Source organism: Tachyglossus aculeatus, chromosome 15, assembly GCF_015852505.1.
Source record: "Tachyglossus aculeatus isolate mTacAcu1 chromosome 15, mTacAcu1.pri, whole genome shotgun sequence".
NCBI lineage: Eukaryota > Metazoa > Chordata > Mammalia > Monotremata > Tachyglossidae > Tachyglossus > Tachyglossus aculeatus.
In genome coordinates this window covers 17,662,260-17,673,709 of record NC_052080.1, presented here as the reverse complement: position 1 = coordinate 17,673,709, position 11,450 = coordinate 17,662,260, and the positions used below count along the sequence as shown (strand labels likewise).

Sequence of the window (11,450 nt, the reverse complement as noted above, 5' to 3'; positions counted from 1 at the left end):
GTTTTGAGAATGAATGGAACTGCTTAAAAGCTGCTGGCAGGCCACAACACTTGGGAGAGGCCTTGCTGTAATAAACCATTAAGAAAATATGATCAGGATAGTTAGGTTTCTCTGTCTCAGCGTCTCTCTTTTCCAACTTCCCTGCCCCCTTTCCTAGGAATGTGATGAAGGAAGCCCTGCTGGGTTGACACAGAAGCTATTTCTTTGTACTTCCAGACTTGGAGAGAACGCTTATTTGTGATTGAAATTAGAACCCTGGGGAAGTGAGCGTTTCTTTAAACTTCCTAATCTTCACTTTTAACTTCATCTGGTTCTACTTGTCCTTTCTACTTACATTCCTCAAACACACAACCCCTAGGCTTATTTTGTCTGCTCCCTAGTCTCCTGGGTTTACAGGAAAAGGAGGGATCAAAGTAGGGAGGAATAGCAGAACATTCACAGGCCTGGAAATCAGAGCGTCTGGGCTCTAATCTCAGTTCTTCCACTTGAGTCAGTCAATCGTATTTATTGAGCATCTGCTATGTGCAGAGGACGGTACTAAGTGCTCAAAAGATATGATTGAAAGAATGAATGTACATATCTGTAATTTATTTATTTAACATCTGTCTCCCCTTCCAGCTCCGGCACTTATCAGCTGTGTGACTTTGGGCAAGTCACTTAACTTCTCTGTGCTTCAGTTACCTCATCTGTAAATGAGGACTAAGACTGTGAGCCCCACGTGGAGGAACCTGATGACCTTGTATCTCCCCAATGCTTAGAGCTGAGCTTGGCACATAACAAACGCCATTATTATTATTCCAGTCTGTAAACTCATTGCGGGCAGGGATTGGGTTTGTTTATTGTTATTTTGTTCTCTCCTAAGGACTTAGTACAGTGCTCTAAGCATAGCACAGCTATGCATAGCACTGAATGAATGAATGCTCTGCACAAAGCACTCAATACATACAAATGACTGACACACTACCAAATTTCACTCCTTCAAATAGTGAGGGAGAGGGTCCCAGCCACTGCATCACGTAAACCCCCCCCCCAAAAAAAAAATCCTCCATCATCTCGCGAGGTTTCAACCGTTTTCTTTGCATCCTTCGCCGAGCCTGGACGGGGTTGCTAGGCAACGGACCGACGCTAAAGCTTGCAGCTGTCGGATGAGCGCCTGTCACCCGGGACTGTAGTTGACCCTTCTTATCTGCCCCGAGGAGAGAGGGTAAGGGTCGGAGAGGAGGGATACCCGGCGGCGGGGGGGAGCCAAACATAGAGTAATATCCGTTATAATAAATTAATAATAAGGCCATAAAATTCAGCCGCTAAGAGACTAAGAGCTAAGCTAGCCTGAGGCGTCTATCAGCAGCCGCATTAATTTCAGGAGGAATGGGGGAGTAGATAGCTGAGAGATCTAGGCTCCTCCCTTCCAAAAAAAACCCCACAATTAAGCCCCAACTCGCCTGCTGATTACTTTATAGAAAAGGAATGCCCATTTTTCTACAGCTCTGTTACTTTCCTGGAGGGAAAAGGGGAAGGGGTGGGGAGGTGAAGGAGGGAGGAGAAAGTGAGAGGAGACAGGCTCCTGGGCTCAAAGCAGATGCTGTAATGCATACCCTAGGGAATAATTAAAATGACGAAAATGCTAGGAGGAGAAGGGGGCAGGGGGGCATCCGCATTAAATAATGAAATGCCGTACAATTCTGTGAGAAATATATCGTTGGGCTGGGTTTGTTTCCAGCTACTGCAGTTGAAGTAGCTTTATGTGGCAGGCTTTCCTTTTGTTTTAACTAGCTGTGGAAAGGAGAGTTGAGAGGAGCCAGGAAAAAAGGGGTGTATTCTCAATAGTATTCCATAAGCATCCAATACCATTTGTCAATCATTCATTCAGTCCTCTTTATTGAGCGCTTACTGTGTGTTGAGCACTGTACTAGGCGCTTGGGAGAGTACAACAATAACAATTATCACGATCCCTGCCCACTCAATGGTATTTACTCAGTGCTTTCTGTGTGTAGAGTACTGTACTAAGGGCTTGAGAGAGCACAACACTGCAATATAACAGATACATTTCCTGCCCACAGTCTTCCATAATGTGTTATACTACATTAGTGTACCACAGAGTACATTTTGTGGGGGCTGTTTCAGCCCCACCAGATAGTATATTTTTTTAATGGTATTTGTTAGGTGCTTGCTATGAGTCCAACACTGTTTTAAGCATTCGTTCATTCACTCAGTCTTATTTAGTGAGTGCTTACTGTTTGCAGAGCACTGTTATAAGCGCTTGGGAGAGTACAATAGAACAATAAATGGACACATTTCTTGCCCACAATGAGCATACAGTCCAGAGGCAGGGAGACAGACATTAATATAAATAAATGACAGATAAGCGCTGTGGGGCTGAGGGAAGCGGGATGAATAAAGGGAGCAAGTCAGGGAGACACAAAAGGGAGTGGGAGAAGAGGAAAGGAGGGCTTAGTCAGGGAAGGCCTCTTGGAGGAGATGTGCTTTCAATAAGGCTTTGAAGAGGGGGTGGAAGTGGGGATCTATCTGATTGGAGGAGGGAGGGCGTTCCAGGCCAGAGGTAGGACTTGGACGAGGGGTCGGCGGTGAGATAGAGGAGATCAGGTAAAGAGAGAAGGTTAACATTAGAGGAGCGAAGTAAGCACTGGGCTAGATGTAAGTTAATCAGGTCAGACTGTCCCTTTCTCATATGGGGACTAAAGGAACTGTGAGTATTGGCTGAGCCCTTGAAAAATGAATTCCACCCACTAACCAGGTCCATTCTGCCCATCTAACCAGCTTAGCTTCATTCAATTATATTTATTGAGCACTTACTGTGAAACAAAAATCATGACAACTGGAAGTTTTAGCACATTTGTAGTGGACGGAAAGAAGATTGAAATAGTTGACAATTTTTCTTTCCTGGGATTGATAATCAATAATAAAGGAAATAGTAGCCCAGAAATATATGTCAAAGATTAATGTTAAGAAGACTAGCTATGAAGAGCCTGGAAAAAGTCATGAAAAGTGCTGATGTAACGATTGCCACGGAAATACATATTGTCAGCTCTATGGTATTTCCAGTGACAATGTGTGGATCTGAAAGCTGGACAGTGAAAAAACAGGATAGAAAGAACATCGATTCTTTTAAAATGTGGTGTTGGAGAAGGCTTTTGTGAATAGCATGGACTGCCGAAAGACAAACAAATGGATTTTAGAGCAAATTAAACCAAAGTGGTCTTTGGAAGATCAAATGACTCGACTTAGGTTACCATATTTTGGACACATAATCGGGAGGACTCTGGAGAAGACAATGATGCTAGGAAAAGTCCAGGGAAAATGTGGAAGAGGCAGGCCGTCAGTTAGATGGTTAGAGACCATAACAACGATAAGGGAAGAACCGTTAGAAAGGTTGCGGATTACAGCAGAGAACAGGACGTTCTGGAGAAAGTATATCCCTGGAGTCACTATGAATCTGAAATGACTCAACGTCACTTAATAATAATAATACTGTGTGCAAAGCACTGCGCTAAGCTTCACCCTGTAAACTCCCTCTCCCCACAGGATTCCTCCTAGTCTTTTCACCTGGGTCTCATTGGGTTTTCAGCAATCCTCAGATCACCACCTTGATCTGAGTCCATTTTTTGAATGTTATTTGTTAAGCCCTTACCCTGGATTGATTGACTGATTAGAACATTTCTCTCTGATGTCCTGGCTTTCGGTTTCCCGCTTTGAGCTCTCCATGCAGCCCCTGAGTTTCTCCAGCATCTCTAGCAGCCCTGGTATCTCCAGCACTGTCAAACACCTGGGTTTCATTCATTCATTCCATCACATTTATTGAGTACTTTCTGTGTGCAGAGCACTGTACTAAATGCTTAGGAGGGTACAATACAACCTTATCACTCACATTCCCTGCCCACAATGAGCTTACAGTCTGGGGGGAGAGATAGACATCAACACAAATAAATAAGATTATAGATGTGGACGTAAGTGCTGAGAAGCTGGGAGGCGGGGAAGAGTTTTCTCCATCCTGATTTACCTTCAGTCAATATTTTTTAATGATATTTGTTAAGCATTTATTATGCACGAGGCACTGTCCTAGGCACTGAGGTAGACACAAGCGAATCACGTTGGACAGAGTCCCAGTCCCACATGGGGCTCACAGTTTTAATCCACATTTTACAAATACAGGAACTGACGCACAGATAAATTAAGTGACTTGCCCAACATTAAACAGCAGGCAAGTGGTGGAGCTGGGTTTAGAACCCAGATCCTTCTGACACCCCACGCCTGTGCTCTATCAATTAGGTCACACACCTTTTATTCACCCCTCCCTCAGCATTACATACATTTCCATAATTTATTTATTTACATTAAGTCCGTCTCACCCTCTAGACTATCAATTCACAGGCAGGAAATATGTCAACCAATTTTGTTATATCAAACTCTCCTAAGTGCTTAGTATAGTGATCCTCACACATTAAGCACTAAATAAATACGATTGATTGATTGGTGGGACCCTGGACTGTGCATTCAACTATTCAATCGCATTTATTAAGCACTTACTGTGTGCAAAGCACTGTACCAAATGCTTAATCATCAATCATAGGTATTTATTGAGCACCTGTGATGTGCAGTCCACAGCACTAAACACTTGGAAGAGTACAATACAGTTGAGTTGGTAGATAGGATCCCTGCATTCAAGGATTTTACAGTCTAGTGGGGGAGGAAAACCTTCAACTCAATTACAGATTATTCCTCATGTCCCAGAGTCACACTAAGCCCCACCCTGGCCCTTTCTTGGAGATTCTAGAGGTGACTCAGAGGCTCCCTAATTTTTACCACTACCCCCAGGAAACTGCAGGCTCAAACATCAACATCAGCATCATCAAAAGCCAGCTTAGCAGTCCCGGGCAACCACAGTTGGGAGAGGATGCCCGGGGCCAGCATGTGAGCTGGGTGGCATCTGCTGGAAATGCCCCCACCCAGCCCAACACTTATGCCCACATCTGTAATTTATTCATTTATGTTCATGTCTGTCTCCCCTTCTCGACTGCAAGCTCGTTGTGGGCAGGGAATCTGTTATATTGTTCTATTGTCCCCTTGGGAGAATAGGGACAATTCTATTGTTCTCTCACAAGGGCTTAGTAATAATGATAATAATTATGGTATTTGTTAAGCACTTACTATGTGCCAAGCAATGTTCTAAGCGCTGGGGTTGATACAAGATAATCAGGTTTTCCCACCTGGGGCTCACAGTTTTAATCCCCATTTTACAGATGAGGTAACTGAAGCTTAGAGAAGTTAAGTGACTTGCCCAAAGTCACAAAGCTGACAAGTGGTGGAACTGGGGTTAGAACCCAAATCCTCTGACTAAGCCCAGGCTCTTTCCACTAAGCCACGCTGCTTCTCAGTGTGTGTGCTCTGCACGCAGAAAGCACCCAATAAATAGGGTTGACTGACTTAAAATCAGGCACACCTCCTCCAAGAGGCCTTCCCTGACTAAGCCATCTTTTCCCTTTTTTCACCTCCCTTCTACATCACTCTGACTTACTCCCTTCATGTGTCCCATGTGGGACAGGGACTGTGTCCAACTTGATTTGCCTGTATTCACCCCAGCACTTAGAACATTGCCTGGCACATAGTAAGCGCTTAACAAATTCCACAATTATTATTCATCCCCCCTCCCAGCCCCACAGCACTTACATACATATCTATAATTTATTGATTTATATTCATCTCTGTCTCTCCCTCTTGACTGTAAGCTCATTTTGGGCAGGGAATGTGTCTGTTACATTGTCCTCTCTCAAACACTTAGTACAGTGCTCCACACACAATAAGTGCTCAATAAATACAATTTACTGGCCTGTAGGTAGAGTGTTCACATTTCCAAAGGTCCCACTCCAAGAAGCACACCGCCTGGGAGTCAGAGGATCTGGGTTCTAATCCCAGCTCCACCCCTTACCTGCTGGGTGACCTTGGGACAGGAACAGCGTCCAACCTGATCTGTTGTTCCACTCCAGCACTTAATACCGTGCCTGGCACCTAATAAGCGCTTAACAAATACCATAACCATTATCATCATCTTTCCGTCCCGGCGTGTGTCTCCCCACCAGCTGTGGCCATGGAGATCGTCTACGTGTACGTGAAGAAGCGCAGCGAGTTTGGGAAGCAATGCAACTTCAGCGACCGGCAGGCCGAGCTGAACATCGACATCACGCCCAACCCGGACCTCGCCCTGCACTTTATCGAGCGGAACCCAGTGGACACGGGGATCCAATGCTCCCAGGAAATGTCCGAGCACGAGGTAGCCCTCCCTCCGACCCCACACTGAAGAGAGGCCTGCTGGTCAGGACTACGCAAAAGGGCTTCCTGCTTGTGTCCAGGGATAAGCTCTAGACTGTAAGGTCATTGTGGGCAGGGAATGTTTCCGTTATATTCTTCTACGGAGCTCTCCCAAGCACTTAGTACAGTGCTCTGCACACAAAAGCGCTCGAAAAATACAATTGACTAATAAGCACAATTGGGGTGTTCATTAAATGCTTACTGGGTGCTTAGTACTGTATTAAGCACAGGGGTGGATACAAGATCATCAGCTCGGACACAGTCGATGTCCCAAGTGGGAATTATAGGCAATAAGGGAGGGGGAACAGGCCTTGGATCCCCATTTTACAGAGGAAACTGAGGCCCGGAGAAGTGAACTGACTTGCCCAAGATCACATAACAGGCATGAGCCCGGATCAGAACCCAAGCCTCTTCACTCCTAGGCTAGTGGAAAAGCCATGAGGCTTCTGGCTGTGGTGCTTCTGAATGCCATTTTTTTTTTAATGATGTTAGTTTTAGAGAAGCAGCGTGGCTCAATGGAAATATCATGGGCTTTGGATTCAGAGGTCATGGGTTCAAATCCCGGCTCCGCCAATTGTCAGCTGTGTGACTTTGGACAAGTCACTTAACTTCTCTGTGCCTCAGTTACCTCATCTGTAAAATGGGAATGAAGACTGTGAGCCCCACGTGGGACAACCTGATCACCTTGTAACCTCCCCAGCGCTTAGAACAGTGTTTTGCACATAGTAAGCACTTAATGAATGCCATTATTATTATTATTTTATGGTATTTGTTAAGTGCTTACTATGTGCCAGGCTCTGTACTAGGCACTGGGGTAGATACAAGCTAATCAGGTTGAACACAGTCCATGTCCTAAATGAGGCTTGTAGCTTTAGTCCCCATTTTACAGATGAAGGAACCGAGGCATAGAGAAGTTAAATAAGTCAATCACATTTATTACGTGCTGCACGAAGCACTGTACTAAGAGCTTGGGAGAGTACAATATAACAATATAAATGACTCATACAGCAGACAAACGGCAGAACCAGGATTAGAACCAGGTCTACTCACTAGGCCATGCTGTTCTTCTCTGAGAACGGGCAGGCCCGACGGTCAGCGTCCGTAGCCCCCGACTCCCTTCTCCCATAAGGTTTCGACTCGGCCAGAGCCCGTGGGCCTCAGGAAGAACCGGTTGTAACCGTGTCTGCTAACTTCCTTCCACGTGGTTAATTTCCGTAGTTCTGGCTGACCCAGGCCGAAGCTGGCAGAGATCCGTGGCAGGCCTCCTCCCACCTCTAGGCACTACCCCAGCATGACCCCTCGGCACCCCCTCCCCGATGACCCCCAGGCCATTCCGGCCATTCCCCTGCCCTTCCCTCCTCAGGTCAACACAGAGAGATTTGAGATGGACGCCCGGGGCATCAACCACTTCGAGGGGGGGTGGCCCAAGGACGTCAACCCGCAGGAAATGGAGCAGACCATTCGCTTCCGGAAAAAAGTGGAGAAGGACGAGAACTACGTCAACAGCATCGTGCACCTTGGCAGTGTGAGAACCTCCCCTTTCCCCCCTTCCAGCTTCAGGCCCTTGCTTTGCCCTTCCCCTCACACCAAAGAGGCCGGTAGGACAGGACCACCGAGAAGGTACTTACTAAGGCCTAGGTCAGGCTACTTCTTTTATGGTATTTGTTAAGTGCTTACTAGGTACCAGGCACCATACTAAATGCTGGGGGGAGATCCAAGCTAATCAGGTCGGACACAGTCCCTGTCCCACACAGGGCTCATCCCTTCATCCCCATTTGACAGATGAGGTCACTGAGGCACAGAGAAGCAACTTGCTCAAGGTCCCACAGGAGAGAGGTGGCAGAGCCAGAAGCAGTGTGGCTCAGTGGAAGGAGCACGGGCTGTGGAGTCAGAGGTCATGGGTTCGAATCCCGACTCCGCCACGTCTGCTGTGTGACCTTGGGGAAGTCACTTCACTTCTCTGAGCTTCAGTTCCCTCATCTGTAAAATGGGGATTAAGACTGTGAGCCCCATGTGGGACAACTTGATCACCTTGTATTCCCCCCCCCAGCGCTTAGAACAGTGCTCTGCACATAGTAAGCGCTTAACAAATGCCATCATTATTATTATTATTATTATTATTATTATTATTATTATTATAAGCCAAGTCCTTCTGACTCCCAAGCTCGTGCTGTAGCCACGAGGCCATATGGCTTCTCTTGCATCTCCTTACCCACTATTCCTCATTGCAAATATCCAATGGGCAGCAGGTTCAAACAGGGGGCTTGGTCGAAGTAAGAGCTGCTAGAGGGTGTTCCTGTCTCAAGCCCCTGGAAGGGTCACTGTGTATTTCCATTTATTCATTCAATCGGATTTATTGAGCACTTACTGCAGAGCACTGTACTGAGCGTTTGGGAAGTACAAATCAGCAACATATACAGACGGTCCCACCCAACAAAAGGTTCACAGTCTAGAAGAGGGAGACAGACAACAAAACAAGTAGACAGGTGTCAATACCATCAGAATAAGTAGAGTTATAGCTATATACACATCATTAATAAAATAGAGTAAATATGGACAAATAAAATAGAGTAATAAATATGTACAAATATATACAAGTGCTATGGGGAGGGGAGGGGGTAGGGCAGAGGCTGGGGGTGGAGAGGAGGAGAGGAAAAAGGGGGCTCAGTCTGGGATGGCCTTCTGGAGGAGGTGAGCTCTCAGTAGGGCTTTGAAGGGAGGAAGAGAGCTAGCTTGGCGGATGTGTGGAGGGAGGGCATTCCAGGCCAGGGGAAGGAAGTGGGCCGGGGGCCGATTGTGGGACAGGCGAGAATGAGGTACAGTGAGGAGGTTAGCGGCAGAGGAGCGGAGGGTGCGGGCTGGGCTGGAGAAGGAGAGAAGGGAGGTGAGGTAGGAGGGGGCGAGGTGATGGACAGCCTTGAAGCCGAGAGTGAGTGTTTTTGCTTGATTCGAAGGTTGACAGGCAATGAATCCTTCCAGCAGCTGAGTTCCACAAGGCAAGGGAGAGGGACTCCAGTTAGAGCCCCTCCCCGGTCTGTCATTCATTCAATTGTATTTATTGAGCACTCACTGTGAGCAGAGCTCTGTACTGAGCACTTGGGGGAGTCCAACAGAACAATAAACAGACACGTTCCCTGCCCACAATGAGCTTTCCCCGGTCCGGCGGCTGGGTGAATCCTCAGGTGATGGAGCGCTGCATCAAGCAGAACAACGCCATCGACATCTACCAGGAGTACTTCGAGGAGGACGACGCCGACGAAGTGACCCAAGAGGCTCCATCAGCCAAAACAATCAACGTTTTCAGGTGACTTTTGGGTCCGGGTGGGCCTCCCTTCGGTCCTGTGGAGGACTCCCACCAAGAGCGGGAAGGGAAGGGGGAAGCTTGCTGACAAAGCCCAGAGGGCCTCATCTTGGATTTCTCCCCCAAGTCATCTGTCAAGAACAAATAGAAGCGGACGAGATGGCTTCAAAAAACCCTACCGAAGTCAAGTCTCCCCCAGGAAGCCTTCCCTGACAATTGGTCAGTGGTATTTATTGAGCTCTTATGGGGTGCAAAGCACTGTACTAAGCGCTTGGGAGAGTACAATACAGCAGAGTTGGTAGACACAGCCCCCGAGCTTACAAATTGGAGGGAGGCCTAATCTCTTATCACCCTCAGTGATGTTTGATCGCTTGCTGTGTGCAGAGCACTGTACTAAATGCTAAATACAACATACAAATATTACAACAGAATTAGCAGACATGTTCCCTGCCCAAAATGAGTTTACAGATTAGAGGAGGTGACCCAACTAGTCACCTATGCAACTGAACCCTAATACTGCTGAAGGCAGGGAATGTATCTGTTATATTGTTGTATTGTACTCTCCCAAGAGCTTAGTACAGTGCTCTGTACACCGTAAGTGCTCAATACAGTTGACTGACTGGCTTACTGGCTAAGCACTCAGGAACTTACCCCACCATCCCCCACCGCTGCACTTATATCAGTCTATCAGACGTATTTATTGAGCACTCACCTTGTTCAGAGCACTGAATTTAGCGCTTGGGAGAGTATAACACAACAGAGCCTGAACACACGTTCCCCGGCCATATCTTTATACTCAATTGCTTTTCCTTCCTGTAGTTTAGTGTCTGTCTCCTCCTACGAGGTTATCAGCTCTTTGAGGGCTGGAATTCTGCTGTATTATCCTAAGCGCTTATTAATAGTGCTCTGCTTTATGCCTTTTTTATTTTATGGAATTTGTTAAGCGCTTCCTGGGAGTCAAACAGAGTTCTAAGCCCTGGGGTAACAATAATAATGATATCTGTTAGGTGCTTACAGTGTGCCAGGCATTATATTCAGCACTGGGGTAGATACAAATTAAGTTGGACACAGTTCCCATAGGAACAGAAGTACTGAGGCTCAGAGAAGTGAGGTGTCTTGCCCAAGGTCACCTAGCAAACATTTGGCAGAGGCAGGATGAGAACTCAGGTCCTCTAATTCCCAGGCCCTTACTCTTTCTGCGAAGCTACTCTGTTTCTCCTGATTCCCCGATGGATGGAAGAACTCCCTATCTCGGAACCCCTTCTAAATCCAAGCTCACTCACTGGCTTTGTGGGCTTCTCCGTAAGTTTCTGTGGCCTAGCTGGGTTTCTAGAGATGATTAGTGGGGAATATTGCCAAGTCCAGTGTGGGGTGGGTTACTGTCCCTACCCCATCAAGCCAGTTCAGCATAATGATGCGCTATTGATCAGACAGGCCTTGGAAACCTCTTGGTGTTCAATCAATCGTATTTATTGAGCACTTACTGTGTGCAGAGCACTGTACTAAGCGCTTGGGAAGTACAAGTTGGCAACATATACAGTCCCTACCCAACAGTGGGCTCAAAGTCTAGAAGGGGGAGACAGAGAACAAAACCAATCATATTAACAAAATAAAATAGAATAGAAATGTACAAGTAAAATAGAGTAATAAATATGTATAAACATATATACATATATACAGGTGCTGTGGGAAAGGGAAGGAGGTAAGACGGGGGGATGGAGGAGGGAGGAGAGGGAGAGGAAGGAGAGGGCTCAGTCTGGGAAGGACTCCTGGAGGAGGGGAATAAATGCCAAATAAATAATGGCATTTATTAAGCACTTACTAT

The 11,450-nt window shown here is 46.6% G+C and overlaps 1 protein-coding gene across 1 annotated transcript in view; it reads left to right on the top strand.

Moving 5' to 3' along the window:
• Window positions 1-1,115: 1,115 nt before the first annotated feature.
• Window positions 1,116-11,450, top strand: part of DNAI2 (dynein axonemal intermediate chain 2) — a 29,343-nt gene continuing 19,008 nt past the window's right edge. Inside the window, exons 1-4 of the mRNA XM_038757328.1 lie at window positions 1,116-1,204; window positions 6,096-6,286; window positions 7,688-7,849; window positions 9,507-9,628. Coding sequence (XP_038613256.1) covers window positions 6,104-6,286; window positions 7,688-7,849; window positions 9,507-9,628 — 467 coding nt within the window. The 5' untranslated portion in view covers window positions 1,116-1,204; window positions 6,096-6,103. The remainder of the gene's footprint in view (window positions 1,205-6,095; window positions 6,287-7,687; window positions 7,850-9,506; window positions 9,629-11,450) is intronic.